Below are 15,552 nucleotides of genomic sequence, written 5' to 3'. Positions count from 1 at the left end.
GTGGGCTCTGGATCTCCCGGCTGCAAAGAATTATTGGGCAATATGTGGGGTTTTGGACCCAAACCTGCCTTCTAGCTGCCTGCCTAAAGCTTAGGAAACAAAATTTGGGGTAAATGCTGTACAAACAGCCTCGGGGCACCATTTAAAGCTGCCGTGCGTGGTGCAGACCCATTTTAAGAGCTGTCGGGGAGGAAGGCTTGACCGGTATGTGGCCCTCGCCGCCGCCTTGTACTTTCATGGTAACTGGGCTTTTTTTAGAACGCGAACGGCTCTTCTTGTCGGAAAAAAAGTTGGTGCCTTGGCACAGATTCTCTATCGCGGAGTCGCCCAGCGGTAACGCACCGCCTCCCTCTGGCGGGACTCCGTTTCCCAGGGTGCAGCGCGCAGCGGTGCAGCACTTCCGCTTCCGGCGCGCCCCGGGGATGTGGGTAGAGCGGAGCTGAGGGGCGGTCGTGGGGGGGGGGGGGGGGGGGGCGGCGGTCTGGGTGTCTGGCACTGCTGGGACCCATCGCTGAACAGCCACGGGGGTCTTGCCCCACATGCCCCCCTCTGCTCCACCGTCTCTGTGGCGGGAAACAGGGCTTTTGGGGGGGTGGAGGGTGGCCCGGTGGGGGGTGTGCCCGCCAGGAGAACCGGGCTGGGCCTTGCTCTTGGCTTCTCTTCTTCCTCGGCTGAGTGTTGAAGCTAGCAGGGGTGTTTCTGCCTTCCCTGTAGCTTCAGACAGGGCTTAAGACCGAGGTAGGAGCCTAAAAAACACGGCTGTGTGTTGGTCAGGCCTCCTGTTAATTTTCCCGTGTGCGTCCCAGCAAGTGTGAGGCCTGTGAATTTATAAGGTATTTGTCTGGTTAACGGAGAGTCTCACTTTGGCTGGTCTTCCTCCCTTTCCAGAGCTTTGCGGGTCTTAGGTTGGCTTAGGTTCAGTGAGAAGGCTGAAATGTCCCTGCCGGAGTGGCACATCGCGGTGAAGCTGGCGGATCAGCCTCTGGCTCCCAAATCCATCTTACATTTGCCGGAGACAGAGCTGGGAGAATGCCCGCTCGGTGGATGCAGCATCTCGTACCTCAAGCAGCTCATCACCGGCAAGCTGCAGGAGTCTGTCCCAGACCCTGAGCTCATCGGTAGGTGCCTGCGTGGGTCGTGTCAAAGTCCTACCGCTTGGGGCCACCCTCTTCCTCCTCCTGTTAGTGGTGTTGGGCTGGTGGGAAGACTTGGCACAACCAGATAGCATGGTGTGGGAGCTCAAAGCACACTCCAGAGACTCTGCTGCACCGTAGTGGTCTTGGGACCTCGTGATTTGGATGGTTTGTTCTGCATTTGCTTGGGATCACAGTGCTCCTGCAGCATCAGTGCCCTTGTTAAGAAACCTTTCGACTTGCTAATACCAATGTGTCCTTGTGAGATCTCTTATGAGAACTGAGAGAAAGGCCAGCTCCTCTAAAGGAGGTGGCAAAGTCACATTCTGTGAGTCTCGGCTCCACAATGTCTTCCCTGAATCTCAGCTCCGTAATTTCCCTGTGTTACGGAGTCCCTGTGCTGCTGACCAGGTGAAGCAGCTGCGCAATAACCCCCAGGCAGTCCTCACTTAAAGACCCCAGGCCCTTTCTGAGTGTGCCATAGCTGTTTATCTTTAGATGTTTCTCTCTCCTAGATCTGATCTACTGTGGCCGTAAGCTGAGGGATGACCAGACACTTGATTTTTATGGTATCCAGTCTGGCTCCACTGTTCACGTCCTGCGCAAGTCCTGGCCTGAGCCTGATCAGAAGCCAGGTGAGGTGGAGACTGGGGGTTACTGCTTGGATCTCCTCAGGATGTGTTTGGTGTGGGGCTCTTGTGACTGAGGAACAGCTTCTCTTGTGATTTGTTTCTGGGAGGCTCATGTGAGGTTTGGAGGAGGAATTGATTGATATGTTTGTGTGGGAACTCTCCACCTCTAACAGCAGTATATGAGTGTTATGTTTTCTCACCGATGGAAGAGTTAAGGAATGAGCTATGTAATGTGGAGAGCAAGTATCCTTTCCTTAATTGACTGTGACCAATTTTAGGGTGTTGCCAGAGAACCAGGAACAAAGCGACTGGTTACTCAGCTTGAGGGATGAGCAGGCTTGTGTGCGTTCCTAGTCTGTCTGACTGTAGAATAAGATGGGTTGGTTTAGAGTTGTTACTTTAATACAGCTCCTTTTGTAGGTGTAGGAGGATACATCTATATCTGGAAGCTGAGAGTGCAGTTGTTATGCTGTGGTAACTGTACTGAGACATTTGCAATCATTAGTCTGGGCCCTTCTTCTCTGAGTTAGCTGAGTAACTGTACTGAGACATTCGCAATCATTAGTCTGGGCCCTTCTTCTCTGAGTTAGCCGAGTCCAGGGGCATTGAAGAATCACTACAGCTACTGCAGCATGGAAGTCCCAGTGGCATGCAGAATGGCTATTATAGCTGACAGAGGGAGAACCACATTTTGTTCTGTTGTTTTTCCTCCCTCAGAGCCTGTGGATAAGGTGGCAGCAGTACGGGAGTTCCGGGTCCTTCACACTGCCCTGCACAGCAGTCCTGCCTACAGAGACGCAGTGAGTGGGGCTTCATACTGTGCTGTCTGGGTGTCTTTTGTCTGTGCCCTCTTTGTGAAGAGACTCCCATGGTGGAGCCTTGTTGTGCAATGCTGCTGTTCTCTAATTTCTCCGACAGGTGTTCAAAATGCTGGGGAACAAGGAGTCGCTGGATCAGATCATTGTAGCTACTCCCGGCCTCAGCAGTGACCCTGTTGCTTTGGGTGAGTCCAGGTGTGATCCAGAGGATCTGAGGAAAGCCAAATAAAGATAGTCCATGTTTAATTCCTGACACAGGGATGGGAGAGTTCCCTTTCTCCAGAGAAAGTGCCTTGTCAGTCCCTTTGTGGAGCATAAAAGTCGGTCCCTGCTCAGGGGTCAGAGCTGTCCTCCGTTGGTAATGTTTGGGGATGGATGCTGGCTTTGAAATGATTACGCAACATGGAGCCCAGAGGAGAGCAGTGAGGATGGATGCTTTCACCCTGCCTCAAAGTGTTACAAAAATGTTCATTAAATCTAGCTTGCTTGTTCTGGCCTGGGATGCTACTATCCTTTTTGGCACATTGCTGTGAGCCAGGTGGAATGTGGGATGCGGTCACAGCCGGGCTGGAGTGAGCTGGGTGCCAGATTTGATCCTGCCCCTTAAGGTGGAGCTGTCCGTGCTGGAGCACAGCCCGTGGGATCTGCTGGGAAAGCCCCATCCCTTGGGTGTGTGGCTGTGATCGAGAGTCTCTCCAGGAAGACGTAAAAGGCTTCAGAGAGAACAATAATAGAGTTTTTATGGTGTCTGCTAGTGACTCAGTTCCTGAAAAACAATTTATTCTTCTGGTTTTTCCCATGACTCTTGTTTGAGTGGCTCCTGTTTCTTGTATCCTGTCTCTTACTTGTCACGTTTCCTGATCCCTCCCAGGAGTCCTACAGGACAAGGATCTCTTCTCAGTGTTTGCAGACCCCAACATGCTGGACACGTAAGTTCGCATAAGCTGGTGCAGTGACTAAGCAATGCCTTTGTTGCGCTGTTGTATAGACTGCTCTCTGTGTGGGAGAGAGAATTCTGCTCCTGCCTGCCAGTACAGGTACACCAGGCCAGAGACTCAGGATAGGACACTTCCTCCTCAGCAGCAGGAAAGCAGGAGCTGATACTTTGATACACATCTACCTCCACTATTGGATTAAACCAAAGGATATTTAGTGAGAGACAGGGCCATCATTGCCTCCAGATAGTGGGTTCAAACCTGGATCTGGTTGCTCACAGCTGAGTTGCTCCCCTGAGAGCATATGGGAGATGTTTACCGTGGGAGGGTCAACATGGGATCAAGGAGCTCCAGCTTCTTCAGCTGCGTGGAGCAATGTGGGGAGGTGTGTGTTTCTGGACAGCCAAAGGCAGTGGTGTTGGTGCAACCAGTGGGGATGGCTATGCCCTAAGTTCTTTGTCAGTATTGAGCTGCTGATGTCTTAGTTTCCCTGTGTACAGTATTCATCCTTCTGCTCTTTCTCTCCAGGCTAATCCCAGCTCACCCTGCGCTTGTGAATGCCATTGTCCTTGTTCTGCACTCAGTGGCTGGCAGCACCCCTCTTCCAGCCCCAGAGACATCCTCCCGAGGCATGTCCTCTGGCTCCTACCGGGACATGCCAGGTACATTCAGCCACACAGATGAGCGGGGAACCTGCAGAAATGATGTGCTGCAGGATTTATAGACAAATTTGTGCTGTACTGACAGAGTCATCCCCAGGCTGGAAGGAAAAGAGGTTTGGGTTCCTGAGCTAGAAACATGCACTGTGGTTTGAGAGATTCTGCACTGTGTGAGACTCATCTGGGGCACTTTGGCCTCAGGGCCTCTCCCAACCAAGTGTGTATAATGACTGTTGGTAGCAGAGTGCTGTGGCCTCTGTTTTGTGCAAATGATGGGCCTGACCTGTCTTCCACTGACTTGCTGCATGTGAACTTGTTGGTGCTGCGGCCTCTGTCCTAACCAGTGCGTTAGGACAGCTGGGGCTGAGCCTGGCTGCATGGCCAAGGACTCCACGGGATTCTCATCTGGTGCCTAATTCCGACCAGCACCCCGTTTTCTACATCTCTTGATTCTCTTTTCTGTTGGCAGGTGGTTTTCTGTTTGAAGGTCTCTCTGATGATGAAGATGACTTCCACCAGGTAAGTGGCCAGGTCAGGTGGAATGGCAGTTTGGGACTTGCAATACAGGTTTAAGTTTTCTCTCTTCTCGTCTCATGAGTGGCACGAGCTGTTCTGGTCCTAGGGGTATTGTGGAGACAAACATTGATTGTGGCATGCTTGGGTGCTGTTCATGTTAGTATTTTCTTGAGTGCTGAGGTAGGGTCACAACAGAAGAATGCAGAAGCACTACTTGGAACTGCACTTGTCCTGAGAGTAAACACCTTCATAGTTAAATTGATGCAGAGATAGTTGTGCACAGATAAGCATGGCTGAGAAGTATGGTAGTGTTGGTTCCTGCCCTTCTTCTGTGATGTAAGAAGGTTTTCCTCTCCAAAGGACAAAGTATTTTGTAAGAGAAATTGCATGTTTAGGCTGAAAAAGTGCCTGTCAACAGCTAACTGTTTTGTTACAGGCTAGTAACGCTTTGTCTTTAAGCTGATGGATGGTACATTAACATCTTCTGCAGTTTTGTAGTAGCTGAGTTTGTGGAAAAAAGCACATCCCATTCTGTCATGTTTATTTTTTAAAAGTTCTCCACTTGTGAGTTTTAAGTATTGTAGGAGAGAAATCCCTGGGAATGAGCACATGAGCCCGATTTTACTGGGACATGGACACCAGCATCAGAGGTGGGGGTTTTTTTGTTGTTGTTTTTGTTTGGTTTTTTTCCCTCCACGCAGAGCACAAGATCTACACCATCCAGCAGCACTTCTGGTTCCCGCCCAGCTTCCCTTGGCTATGCTGGGGCTGCTGGACCCCGGCCGATCACGCAGAGCGAGCTGGCGACCGCGCTGGCACTAGCAAGCACCCCAGAGAGCAGCTCCCACACACCCACGCCTGGCACCCAGGTACAATGGCAGTGCAGCAGCTAGGGAGATCCTCCTGGGCTGTAAAACCAGTGTTTGACCCAGTGCAAGCCCCACTCAGGTCTGGGGGCCCTTGCTGCTTTATTTTCTTATGGCTGAATTCTCCTCCATACAGGTTCAAGGAGGTGTGATGGTGGGGTGCAGCAGGTGTTGCTCTGTGCTGGCTCTGGTTCCTGTGACAAGTGTTCTCCTGATCCATGTACAACTTGTTTCCTCCTAGGGTCACTCCTCTGGGACCTCCCCAATGTCATCCAGTGTCCAGTCAGGAACACCCATCACCAATGACCTCTTCAGCCAGGCCTTGCAGCATGCCCTGCAGGCCTCAGGGCAGCCCAGCCTGCAGGTCAGTGTCACAGCCTTTTCCTTCAGGAGCCTGTGAAAGCCCCGTACCGCATTGAGTGTTGCAGGGTGGAGGCGGTTCTTCCAGTTGCCTCCTGTGGCAGCACATTAAGCTGAAAGGGACATCACCGGAGAAGCGCTTCTTGCAGGAGGCGTGGTAGACCTAAGCAAAAGTACTGGGAGGGTGGGCTGGTGGATTTGGGGGGTTCGCAGCAAGACTTTGAGCTTTCCAGATCTGTTTGCACACTTGGCATTGCACTTGTGAGCTAGAGAGAAGTGGGAGAATGCAGTGTGGAAGAATGGGCTGTGGAGAAGGCTGTTTTGTTTCTGCTTGGACTCTTGCACCTACCCTTAGCTGCCTTTGTTTCCTGTCTGTAGAGCCAGTGGCAACCACAGCTTCAGCAGCTGCGAGACATGGGCATACACGATGATGAGCTAAGTCTCCGAGCCCTGCAGGCCACTGGAGGGGACATTCAGGCTGCCCTGGAGCTCATCTTTGCTGGTGGTGCTCCCTAGGTTTTTGGGCAGGAGAGGCTGGACTGGTGAGTTACACTGAGGCAGCTGTGACATTCCTTGGTCTGGGACTTGGCCCTGAAACTCTTCTCTGCACTGGGGTTCCTCTTTACAGCATGGAACAGTTGGGGTGGCTGCTCCTTTCCTTGCAGGTGGGCAGTGCGCTCCTGTTTGAGAGCACTAACCATGCTGAGGGCAGCTCCTCCAGATCCAGATACCTCTCTCCAATCTCGTCCTTCTGGCCACCAGAGACAAGACCTCAGAACTTTGTCCAGCATGGAGAAAGAGGTGGCTCTGTGTTGGAGAGATGTGGCACCTATGGTTCTGCAGTCTTAGATCCGTCAACACGTTTTCCTGCCTGTTCTTTCATTCCTGCCCACCTGACATGCCTCAGTCTATCTTGTTTTGCTGTTGTGGTCCCTCTGTGTTTAACTGTATTAAATGGACTATATTCACTTGCCTGTTGTTTGGACTGTGATCTGTCCTGGGTTATGTTCCAGATCTGGGTTATGTGCTCATTGCATGAAGCAAACTGGAGAAAATGCTTTGCCTGTTGTAGGACTGTTGTTATTTCAGCAGAGGGCACTGCTCTTGCAGAGCAAAGCTGTTTTCTGTTAGGAGAGCAGTGTTCGGGGTGTAGCTGACCTGCATAGCCATCCTGCCTCGAGTTAGGCCAATACAAAAGAACTATTTGTGCTACAGGTGTTCTCCAAGAAGGTGCTGCAGAGAAGCGTCATGTCTCTTTCTTAGCAGAAACCAATTTGTTCTCAGTTGTGCTGGGTAAGGCTGGTAGAGTCCTGCAAACTGACAAGAGCAAGGGTACAGATGCAGGTACATGGCCACCACAGGGTGACAGTAAAAAAAAAAAAGACAAGCACAAGGCGTGAGGGAATTGCTGAAGAGCGCGAGGTGCTGCCAAATGACTTGGCAGGAGAAATGCCTTGCCTCTGACACAGGTTACCCTGTTGGTCAGTGTTTTCTCAAAGTGTCTTCTAGAAATCCTGGGTGCCATGTTCGAGGTGCCTAAGACCTGAGCCACAATCAAAGGCATTTGCCTCTAATTACAGTCAGTGGGAGCTGAGAGAAGCCAGAATCAGAGCTGGGCTTGGCTTCAGTCTGATTGTACCCTTGAGATTAACAAGGCATGAAAATGGGAGCTGCTCTGCCTGAAATGCCACCATGCGTTACTTAGGAAGCTAAAAGCAGAAAATGCTTTCGTACCTTCAGGCTGCCTGTGCTCCCTTCTAATTCCTCTCCAAGCCCTACTATTGCTTGCTGATACAATCTCAGCTATCACCCAGCAAATGCTGGATTGTTCTCTCCAGGGTAGTCCATTGACTGATAGACTTTAATCCTGTCTAGAGGATTAAGTCTCTCAGGAGGGAGGGACAGTTTTTATTTTTCAATACATAGGAGATAAGATGTGATGGACATAACTGGCTTTCCTGACTAGATACACCCTTCCAGGTTACTGCCCTCATTACCCACTTTGGAAACCCAGTCCAGATGATGGCTATGATTTTACATGTATGAAAACTGATTAACTTGTTCCCATCCCTGGTGCCTTTGCCCCTTGCTTTGCTGAGGGAGTGGCTAGCATATGCACAACATCCTCGCTCCCTTCCCCACTGTGGAGACAAGCCCTGCTCTCAGCCCTCAATCCTCCCAGGCTAACTGAGGATTAGCTGTATCGCAGATGCTGCTGCCCAAAGCTGGAAAGCATTTGCAGGCCTTCTCAGACCTGCTCAGGGCTAGCAGGACTTGCTGTGGGACCAGGGCGACTGGTTTGCTTTTCTGTACCATGTCAATTCTCAACTTAGGCCAGCTTGGGGTTATTGGTGTCCCAAAGTGGTATTTCTTTTCTGTCCTGACCTTGCTCTTATGATTTGATCAGTTTGACCCACGTTTTGTACTAAGTAGTTTTTTTCAGTTATAATGGCTCTTTCTGCTTCTCCCTGTGTCCCAATATAACTGAGAATTGCCTGGATGCTTTGTATGGAAAGAACTTTTTTCTGATTTTTTTCACAAATTGCGTTACTTGGCTTGGAGCACCACATCAGATACATTCTCCGTCTGAACTGGCTATAGCAGAGAAGAACTTGGCACCGATGTTGTTCACGACGCGACTGATGCATGCGCTTCACTTCCCTCATCTCGCCTGCCTTTGGCTGCCTAGAATAGACGTGCTCAGCAACCAGGCAAATTTAGAGACGCAAGGATGGGAAGAGAGCCTCTGCCTGGCACCTGCAGGGCTGGTGATGGAGGAGGAGGAGAAAGGGAAACTTTGATGCAGGAGCTCTTGTAGGAGAGTGGAAGTTCAGAGATCCTCAGAACTGGCTCTGCAGCAGCCAGGTGAGCACTGCCTTCCCACCTGCTGTAATGCCCGAGTGCCTTCTGCCTTGAGATGAAAGCGATGCTGGCAGCCACCTCTTTGCAGAGATAGCTCAGCCAGCACAGCCTCTGCCAAGGGGGAGATACCAGCCAGGGGGAGGCTGCAGGAGGCACATGCTTGTGTGGAGAGGCCCTTTGCCTGGGGTTAGCAGCCTAAATGTGGCTTATGGGGACGTAGCATGAGGTCTCTTGTCTGAGGTAGTTGTCCTGACTTCTACAGTCATTGGAGGAGCCTATATCGTGAGAGAGGTATTGGAACAAAGCTGGGATGACTCTGGGAGGTGCTGGTGTCCATTGCTTGCTGAGAAAGCAGCTAAGTCCGGGCACTAACTTGCCAGTGGCTGAACACAACAGATTCTGCTCTTTGGGAGCAAATTGTGATGCGCTGCCTCCTGCCTGCCTGTTCCTTGTGGTCCACCCTTGGTGCCACTGCCCTGACAACCTTCACCTCTGCTTGCACCAGCTTTGGTTGTTGGGTTTTGGCTTATCTGTATCCTGCCCGCAGCAGGTGTTTTCAGTAGTAATGGTAGCAGTTGTTTGTACTCCTGTGGTTTTGGTAGTCTTGTTATTTGTTCTGGTGCTTGACTGTCAATGCTGGTGCATCATGGACACCTGCAGGGGTTGGCAGTTTGGCTGGGGTCTAGGCTTTTCACCATATGGGCTCTGCTTTTCTACTTTGGCCACCTTGATGGCTTTTTCACCATTTCTGCCTTGTCTCTTTCTGCCTAAGACAGTCCTGAGATGACTGTCTTCATGAGAAGCAGAGTGGTGTTGAGGGAGGTAATTTTCCAGCAAAAGGGTGAAATGGAGACAGAGCAGAATCTCCCAGGCTTCACGTCCCTGATGGCTTTTGCAGTACCTCAGCCTGTGTGACTGCCCACCTCCGTCTTCCTCTGCTTTCACAATGATGCTGGAGCCTTCCCATGTGTGAAGTGAATACAACCAGCAAGATCTATCCCAGGAGCAGATGGTGTTTGAGGTATTAATTGTTTATGTGCAGACACGGTCTCTCTGGTCTGGGCATGCTTGGGTGGTTTGTTGGATCAGAACATAAACTGCCAACGTTTCAAGCTCATCAGCCTTGATTTCTGACTTCAAATGACTAGTGTTGGAGAGATTTCCCCTCATTCTCCCACAGGTTTCCAGTATTTCAGAATTAATGTTTCTTCCTTGCTTCCCCAGCCAGCCAGAGGCTCTGAGTGTCCTCTGCTTGCAGAACCCTGGCACAGGAACCAATTCCCCATCTGGGCAAGGCAGCAGAGCACCTTAAGCCAGTGTTGCTGTTTTGCCCAGCTCCATCCACAAACAAATGTGCAGGAGCCAGAGGACTAACCGTCGCAGTGCCCTTGCCATCAGACATCTGTACTGAGCTGGGGGAGCATCGTTCTCTTCTCCCCAGCACACTGTGGGGCTATGTACCTTGGCCCCCAGCTCATCTCTGGCACATTAATTCAGGATATTGGTGAAGGTGACTTTCTCCAGTGCTCCAGGATGCAGCAGCTGAGTGTCTCCCTCAGGATTTGCTTGGGCAGGAGTAAGCTTTGGCAGCCTGGCAGGATACATCCACATTGTGAACAGCAGCAGGGAACTTGTCTGGCAGAGCCCTTGCCCATTGGCTTGCTTTCTTTGCAAAGGACTCGGTGCTTTCCTGGCTGCTTTCAGCTTTGTCCTTGCGGGGAATGCCAAATTGTCAGGAAACACATAATCATTTTTCGTTTTTCTTCTTAAGTTAGATTTGTGCTGGTTCAGTGAGCTGAGTGTTCTCACCGAGGGGGCCAGGCTAGTGCCGGGACAAAGGGAAGAGGGGGCAGTGGGACCTGGTGGGCTTTCCGTGGCAATAATTAAATCTTGGTCTTCCTCTTTCTTAGGCAAACTTTTGAGGAAGGAGGAAAGAGTTTTACTGATGCTGGGACAACTGATCAGGAATAAGGTGAGAGCCCACAGATCAGGGCAGGTGATACCGTGCAGCTTTCTAGCAGCCTGTGTCCTGTGGGACTTAGTCTCTTTCCTAGCATGAACCAACACTTTTCTTTAGAAGTAGCGATAGGGGAGCTCTGTGACTTTAGTCATCAAAGCATCCTTTTAAGGAACTGTGCGTTGCACAGCAAAGAGTCCATGTGATGCTAACTGGAGAACAGCACAATAAAACAGTGCGGATTTAAGGCAACTGACTATTTAACTTGGTGAAAGCAGAAGTGTACTGAAGATGTCACACCATGAAGATTTTTCTATTTCCTAGTATTTTGTTCTATGTTTATTGTATTCTCATATTCATAAATCACAATGTTTATGAATAATCCTTTGATTTATAGTAGTGCATGTAGTTCTAGTTCTGCCTTACAAGGATGCTTGAGTTTGAGTATGGTAAGCAAAAGGAGAGGTCAGAGGGAAGAAGATAAACATCCTCTGATATATCTTTTGAAGTCAAGACAATGGCTGAGCCACTGGCTTTGAACATGAAGCTTCCTGACTGTAGTCCTCTTGAACTGAGCCTGGAAACTTTGAAAAAACCCCAACCCCCGCAATGGTCTGAAGGTGAGACCAGGGATTTTGGGGAGCATTTCTGACCACACAGTCTTTCTAGCTGACTTCTGGGTGTTCCAGGCTGCCAGCACACAGAATGGTTGTCCGAAAATCACTCTGAGACTTTTTTTTCCCTACCACTGAAATAAATACCTTGCTGATTTAAGAACATGGTCCACTTGTTCAGCGGGCTGCGTTAGTTTAGGTGTTGAGTTTGAGGGAGAAGCTGGAGAGCTGTGGAGTTCCACTCCAGGGGTGATAAAAGCATGAAACAGCTTATATAGGATCAGAGCCAGCATCCCCTGGCTTCTGCAATGGCCAATGACAGATGCTGCAGAAAAACGTAAGAACAGGGTGAGTAGAGGAAGATCCATCTCCAGTAGATTTTCCAGCATCCAGTCATCTGAGGTTTAGGGACTTTTAGAGCTACATATGGGGTGTTAGTAGTTAACAGTAGTTAAGTAGTCACTTAATCTTGCTAAAGCAGAAAGGGTTGCTAATGACAGGAGAGCTCTGTAATCCCCCAGCATGCTGCCCCGACATCCAGCAGAGCAGACTCCAAACTGTTTACCTTTCTGTTAATTGGTTTGTTTGCATACAGCCTGTTCCAGGGAAGGGAAGGACTGCTGACCATCCTGTCTCTGCAGGATTCCTTTTTGAGGTCTAGCTCCCTGGCATTAAATGCTTTGATCCCAAAGGATCCTCAGTTATACATAATTTAATCATCTGATGGATCCTGCCAACTGGTGTCTGGTCAAGTGAGTTCATGTCCCTTTATTCTTCCTCCACCTCATTTTTTTTATTCTTCTTTTCCTCCTCTCCCAAAACTCTGTGACCTGGTTGCTTATGGCTTCCTGTAATTGCTTTCCCAAATGAGCTGTGTGGGAGTGATCTGGACACATAACCAGGAAGCAGGTGACAGGCATGAAGCCTGCACAAGGAAGGGCAGATAGCAGGCAGGAAAAAAGAGGAGCTCTTCCCTGCCCAAGCCAGTGTCCCTCTGAAGAGTTTTGGCAGGTCACAGGGAAAAATAAGTCAAACAGGTCCAGCACATGGTGAGGTCCTGAGCTGTTCCCACTCTCCTGCCGGAAGAGATGGAGGGCTTCCCATGTCTGATAGAAAGAGAAACCAGTGCATCTGTGGTGCCGAGCCTTCATGTCACCAGGCAGGCTCAGAGTTTAGAGCCAAGGACAGTGCTGAACTGCAGATGCTTACCTTCTGCGTCATTTGGCCCAGGGTTGGCTAGCAGTGGCCAAAATAGGCAGGAGGGGCAAGAGACAGACCACTTCTTAGATGTCTCTCCCTTGCTGGCAAGACAGATATCACTGCTGGAAGTACTTGAACAGTACAAGGTCAGCTTAATATCTTTAAAATAGTTTACTTTCCTGAGCAGCCTCCACTTAATCTTATGTGCCTGGCCAGTTTGTAAGAGACTCTGTTGGCATTTTTCCCAGCAGCAATTTTAAGTGGCTTCTTGAGGACCAGGTGACTTGCTTTGATTCCCCAGAGGAAAATGTGGACTTAAATTCTAACCCATATTATGGCAGGGGATGGGAGAGCAGATTGCAGAGAGTGAACCTTAACTTGTGTGTTACGAGGAGGACTTTGTGGGTTTAATGGAGCTGATAAAGGGGGCTTATAAGCTTGTTTATGGGATTGTGGGTGCTAGACCCTTTGTAGGGCTGTTCAGAGCAGCTGGCAGATGTGTGAATCAGTATTGCTGAGGAGGCTGCTTTGCCCACTGCTGAAACATAGCCTTTCCCCACAGGAGAGCGTGGTAACTGCTCTGCAGCATGTGGCGATGCTGCTCTGAAATCCAGGCCCTGCCAGGAAGTAGAGGAGCACAGTGGTCAAGAAAAGAAACACCAAGAGTTTCAGGTAAGCAAAAACACAGTCTGGCCTGCTGGGCCCTTGTAGGAAGACATTGCTGATGCACTGTGCGGCATTAGTATATCAATATGCAGCTGTCGTGGTGGGAGTACGGCAGATCAATCTCAACAAAGCAACTTATTTCTGTTCTTTTTTTTAACTTTCTTTTAATTGGGTAGGACTGTGCATTGGATTTTATTTACTCTGCCTAAAGCCTTTGGCACCCCTGTCTGAGGGGTGTGCGTACGCTTGGCAGTCTGTGTCACTGATGTGCATCTGTTTTACCTCCTTTCCTGCTTTGTCAATGAGTTCTCAATCACTATTGACAGTGCTGCTTGTTAATGAGATGATAATTCAGGTGAAATGCATTTGCCAGCCAAATGGGTGTTTAATGAAGAGGGTGAGGTGTGGTTAGGGGTCATCTAGTTGAGTGGAGTTTGTGGCTAGTCCTCAGGCAGGATCTCCACAAGCTACTGTGATCAGTGAATGGTGTTGTGAAGCTCTGGTCTGGGAGGTCCTGCCTGGGGTGAGCCCCAGGGGTTTCCTCAGTGGCAGAGGGGAAAGCACTGAAGAAGGAGGGTCCCAGCTAGGGGTTTTGTGCTGCTTTACAGGGAGTCGAGTGCAAGATGGCTCTGCCACAGGTTTCCTTTGACAAGTCAAAGGGGTTGATCTACTAGAAAAAGATGTCCTGGGGCACACGGTTCCTTTACCCCTTCCTTGACTTGCTTTTAAAGCCGTGGGGGTGGTGTTTAGCACATGGGGGCTCCTGACCCCTTTAATGACACTTCTTGGGGCAGTAGATTCTGTGCTGTGCTTCAGCATGATGGCAGAACTGAGAGAGGGAGGGATACCAACTGATCACCCCCCCCAGACTCAGTCCAGCTTAAACAGCCGAATGGAGATGAGCTTGCCTGAAAACATCATGCCTGGAGAGGCTGAAGGGTTGACAGCCATTGCAGGGCTGTGGCCTTAGGACGGGATGCTTGATGTGGTAGCTGTCTGCAAGGAATGTGAGTTGGGCAGGAGGATTTGTGTGTTGAAAGCAGAATGCAGCAGCTTGCTGATAAATGGTCTGCTTTGCCTCTTTCCCACCTCACTTTGTCATCTGAGGACTGAAAGACCTGTGGTCAGTGCTAAAAGAAACAGTGAGTGGAATTTCACTTTTTTCCCTCTCAAACCCTATGCTTATAAGTCAACTTCCCAAAGGTGAAATACAAGGGGTAAGAAATAGAAGCTCTGATCTTCCAAAGCTCTACAGTGGTCATTTATACTCGTGTCCTGGCCTCATGGGACATCAGTCCATCCTACAGCAGGGTCCCTGCACAGGCAGGGTTTAACAGAGGATTTCCCATGCTCTGTTTCAAAACACGCAGTCTCCCAATCTTGTCTAGGGAGGGACTGTGGAAACACGTGCACATGTGTGGCATACTGGACCTGGTGAACATCCTCAGCCCTTTGTGCCATGTTCAGAAAGGACCCTCTTTGTACTGTTATGAAGCAGCTATGGCTGATAACAGCCAGAGATCGAGGTTTCAGGAAGAGATGGCACAACAGAGGAAAGATCTTGCCTGGCTTGTCAGGTTTCTGGAAGAGGTGGCACAACAGAGGAGAGATATTGCCTGGCTTGTCAGGTTTCTGGAAGAGATGGCACAACAGAGGAAAGATCTTGCCTGGCTCTTGCAGGGATAACAATGTGTTGTTGATGTTTTTTGGTTTTGGTTTTTGGTTTTTTCCATGGAAGATTTGTCTGTGTTCAAATCCATCACGCCTACTGGCTGTTTCTCCGGGTCACATTCCTGGCCTGGGGTTAGCAGAAGGTAATTGGTATGTTCTTGTGAATAATACTCTAACATACCTGTTCTTCTCTAATGAAAAGATACCAACTAAAATGGAGGTTTCATAATAGTTTGGCTGCCTGGGCTGCAAACGTTGAAGCCGTCTGTCTCCTCTGCAGTGATGAATAAAACTGTTCCTCTTAAGGAAAATCTGTGCTTTATGACTTTTACAAGATACTTGGGGAAGCTGCCTTCTGATCTGTGTTGGAACAGAGTATCATGATCTGGAAAAAACTGCACATAATTTGCACTGTAGAAGTTTTGCTACTTGAGCGAAGCAGGAGGAGGCTGAGCAGGGAGTTCGTGCCTGGAATCCGATTGCTTGTGTAGTGGAGGTCATGGCATGTGGCTGAGCAGGTCCTGAGCAAACAAACTCTGTCACAGAAGTGCTTGCCTGTTTTGGGTCAGGCATGTGTGTACTTAATGCACAGAGGGTTTCTGGCTGCATTCAGGGCACTGTTCTATATTCAGTACCGCCTGCAAACTGATACAGGGTTGGAGC

General features: G+C 49.7%; 2 protein-coding genes across 9 annotated transcripts in view; both read left to right on the top strand.

The window, feature by feature from the left end:
* The first annotated feature begins 403 nt into the window (after positions 1–403).
* On the top strand, positions 404–8,581 carry UBL7 (ubiquitin like 7). 5 transcript variants are annotated; one of them, XM_049811427.1, is made up of 11 exons: positions 404–424; positions 889–1,118; positions 1,649–1,768; positions 2,483–2,565; positions 2,684–2,768; positions 3,455–3,512; positions 4,047–4,180; positions 4,647–4,696; positions 5,395–5,562; positions 5,801–5,923; positions 6,298–6,887. In XM_049811427.1, exons 2-11 carry the CDS (start codon positions 935–937, stop codon positions 6,433–6,435), a joined length of 1,143 nt encoding a protein of 380 aa, XP_049667384.1. In that variant the 5' UTR covers positions 404–424; positions 889–934; the 3' UTR covers positions 6,436–6,887. The 5 variants fall into 5 exon arrangements, with proteins under 5 accessions (XP_049667384.1, XP_049667385.1, XP_049667388.1 ...); XM_049811428.1 differs by having other exon boundaries at positions 413–428; XM_049811431.1 differs by lacking the exon at positions 404–424 and adding an exon at positions 8,493–8,581 and having other exon boundaries at positions 472–1,118; positions 6,298–6,461.
* A 2,108-nt stretch (positions 8,582–10,689) lies between these two features.
* Positions 10,690–15,552, top strand: part of SEMA7A (semaphorin 7A (John Milton Hagen blood group)) — a 34,379-nt gene continuing 29,516 nt past the window's right edge. For 2 of the 4 annotated variants that reach the window (XM_049811422.1, XM_049811421.1), the window contains exon 1: positions 13,128–13,224. Coding sequence is in view for 2 of the 4 variants with exons in the window: in XM_049811423.1 (XP_049667380.1) it covers positions 13,140–13,224 (85 nt within the window). In the remaining 2 variants the exon portion in view is untranslated. Of the gene's footprint in view, positions 10,754–12,010; positions 12,105–13,114; positions 13,225–15,552 lie in introns of those variants that run through there. The other 2 variants (XM_049811423.1, XM_049811424.1) reach the window with 2 other exon arrangements.

The sequence above is a fragment of the Accipiter gentilis genome, chromosome 10 (genome assembly GCF_929443795.1).
Source record: "Accipiter gentilis chromosome 10, bAccGen1.1, whole genome shotgun sequence".
Lineage (NCBI taxonomy): Eukaryota > Metazoa > Chordata > Aves > Accipitriformes > Accipitridae > Astur > Astur gentilis.
Note: the sequence above shows the minus strand (reverse complement) of the source record. Positions and strands in the feature narration are given on the sequence as shown.

Excerpts from the sequence above, each read along its gene's own strand:
- UBL7 (XM_049811431.1), top strand. The coding sequence starts at position 935 with ATGTCCCTGCCGGAGTGGCACATCGCGGTGAAGCTGGCGGATCAGCCT. Across the intron at positions 1,769-2,482 it reads TGAGCCTGATCAGAAGCCAG|AGCCTGTGGATAAGGTGGCA; the intron begins GTGAGGTGGAGA and ends TTCCTCCCTCAG. Across the intron at positions 5,924-6,297 it reads CAGGGCAGCCCAGCCTGCAG|AGCCAGTGGCAACCACAGCT; the intron begins GTCAGTGTCACA and ends TCCTGTCTGTAG.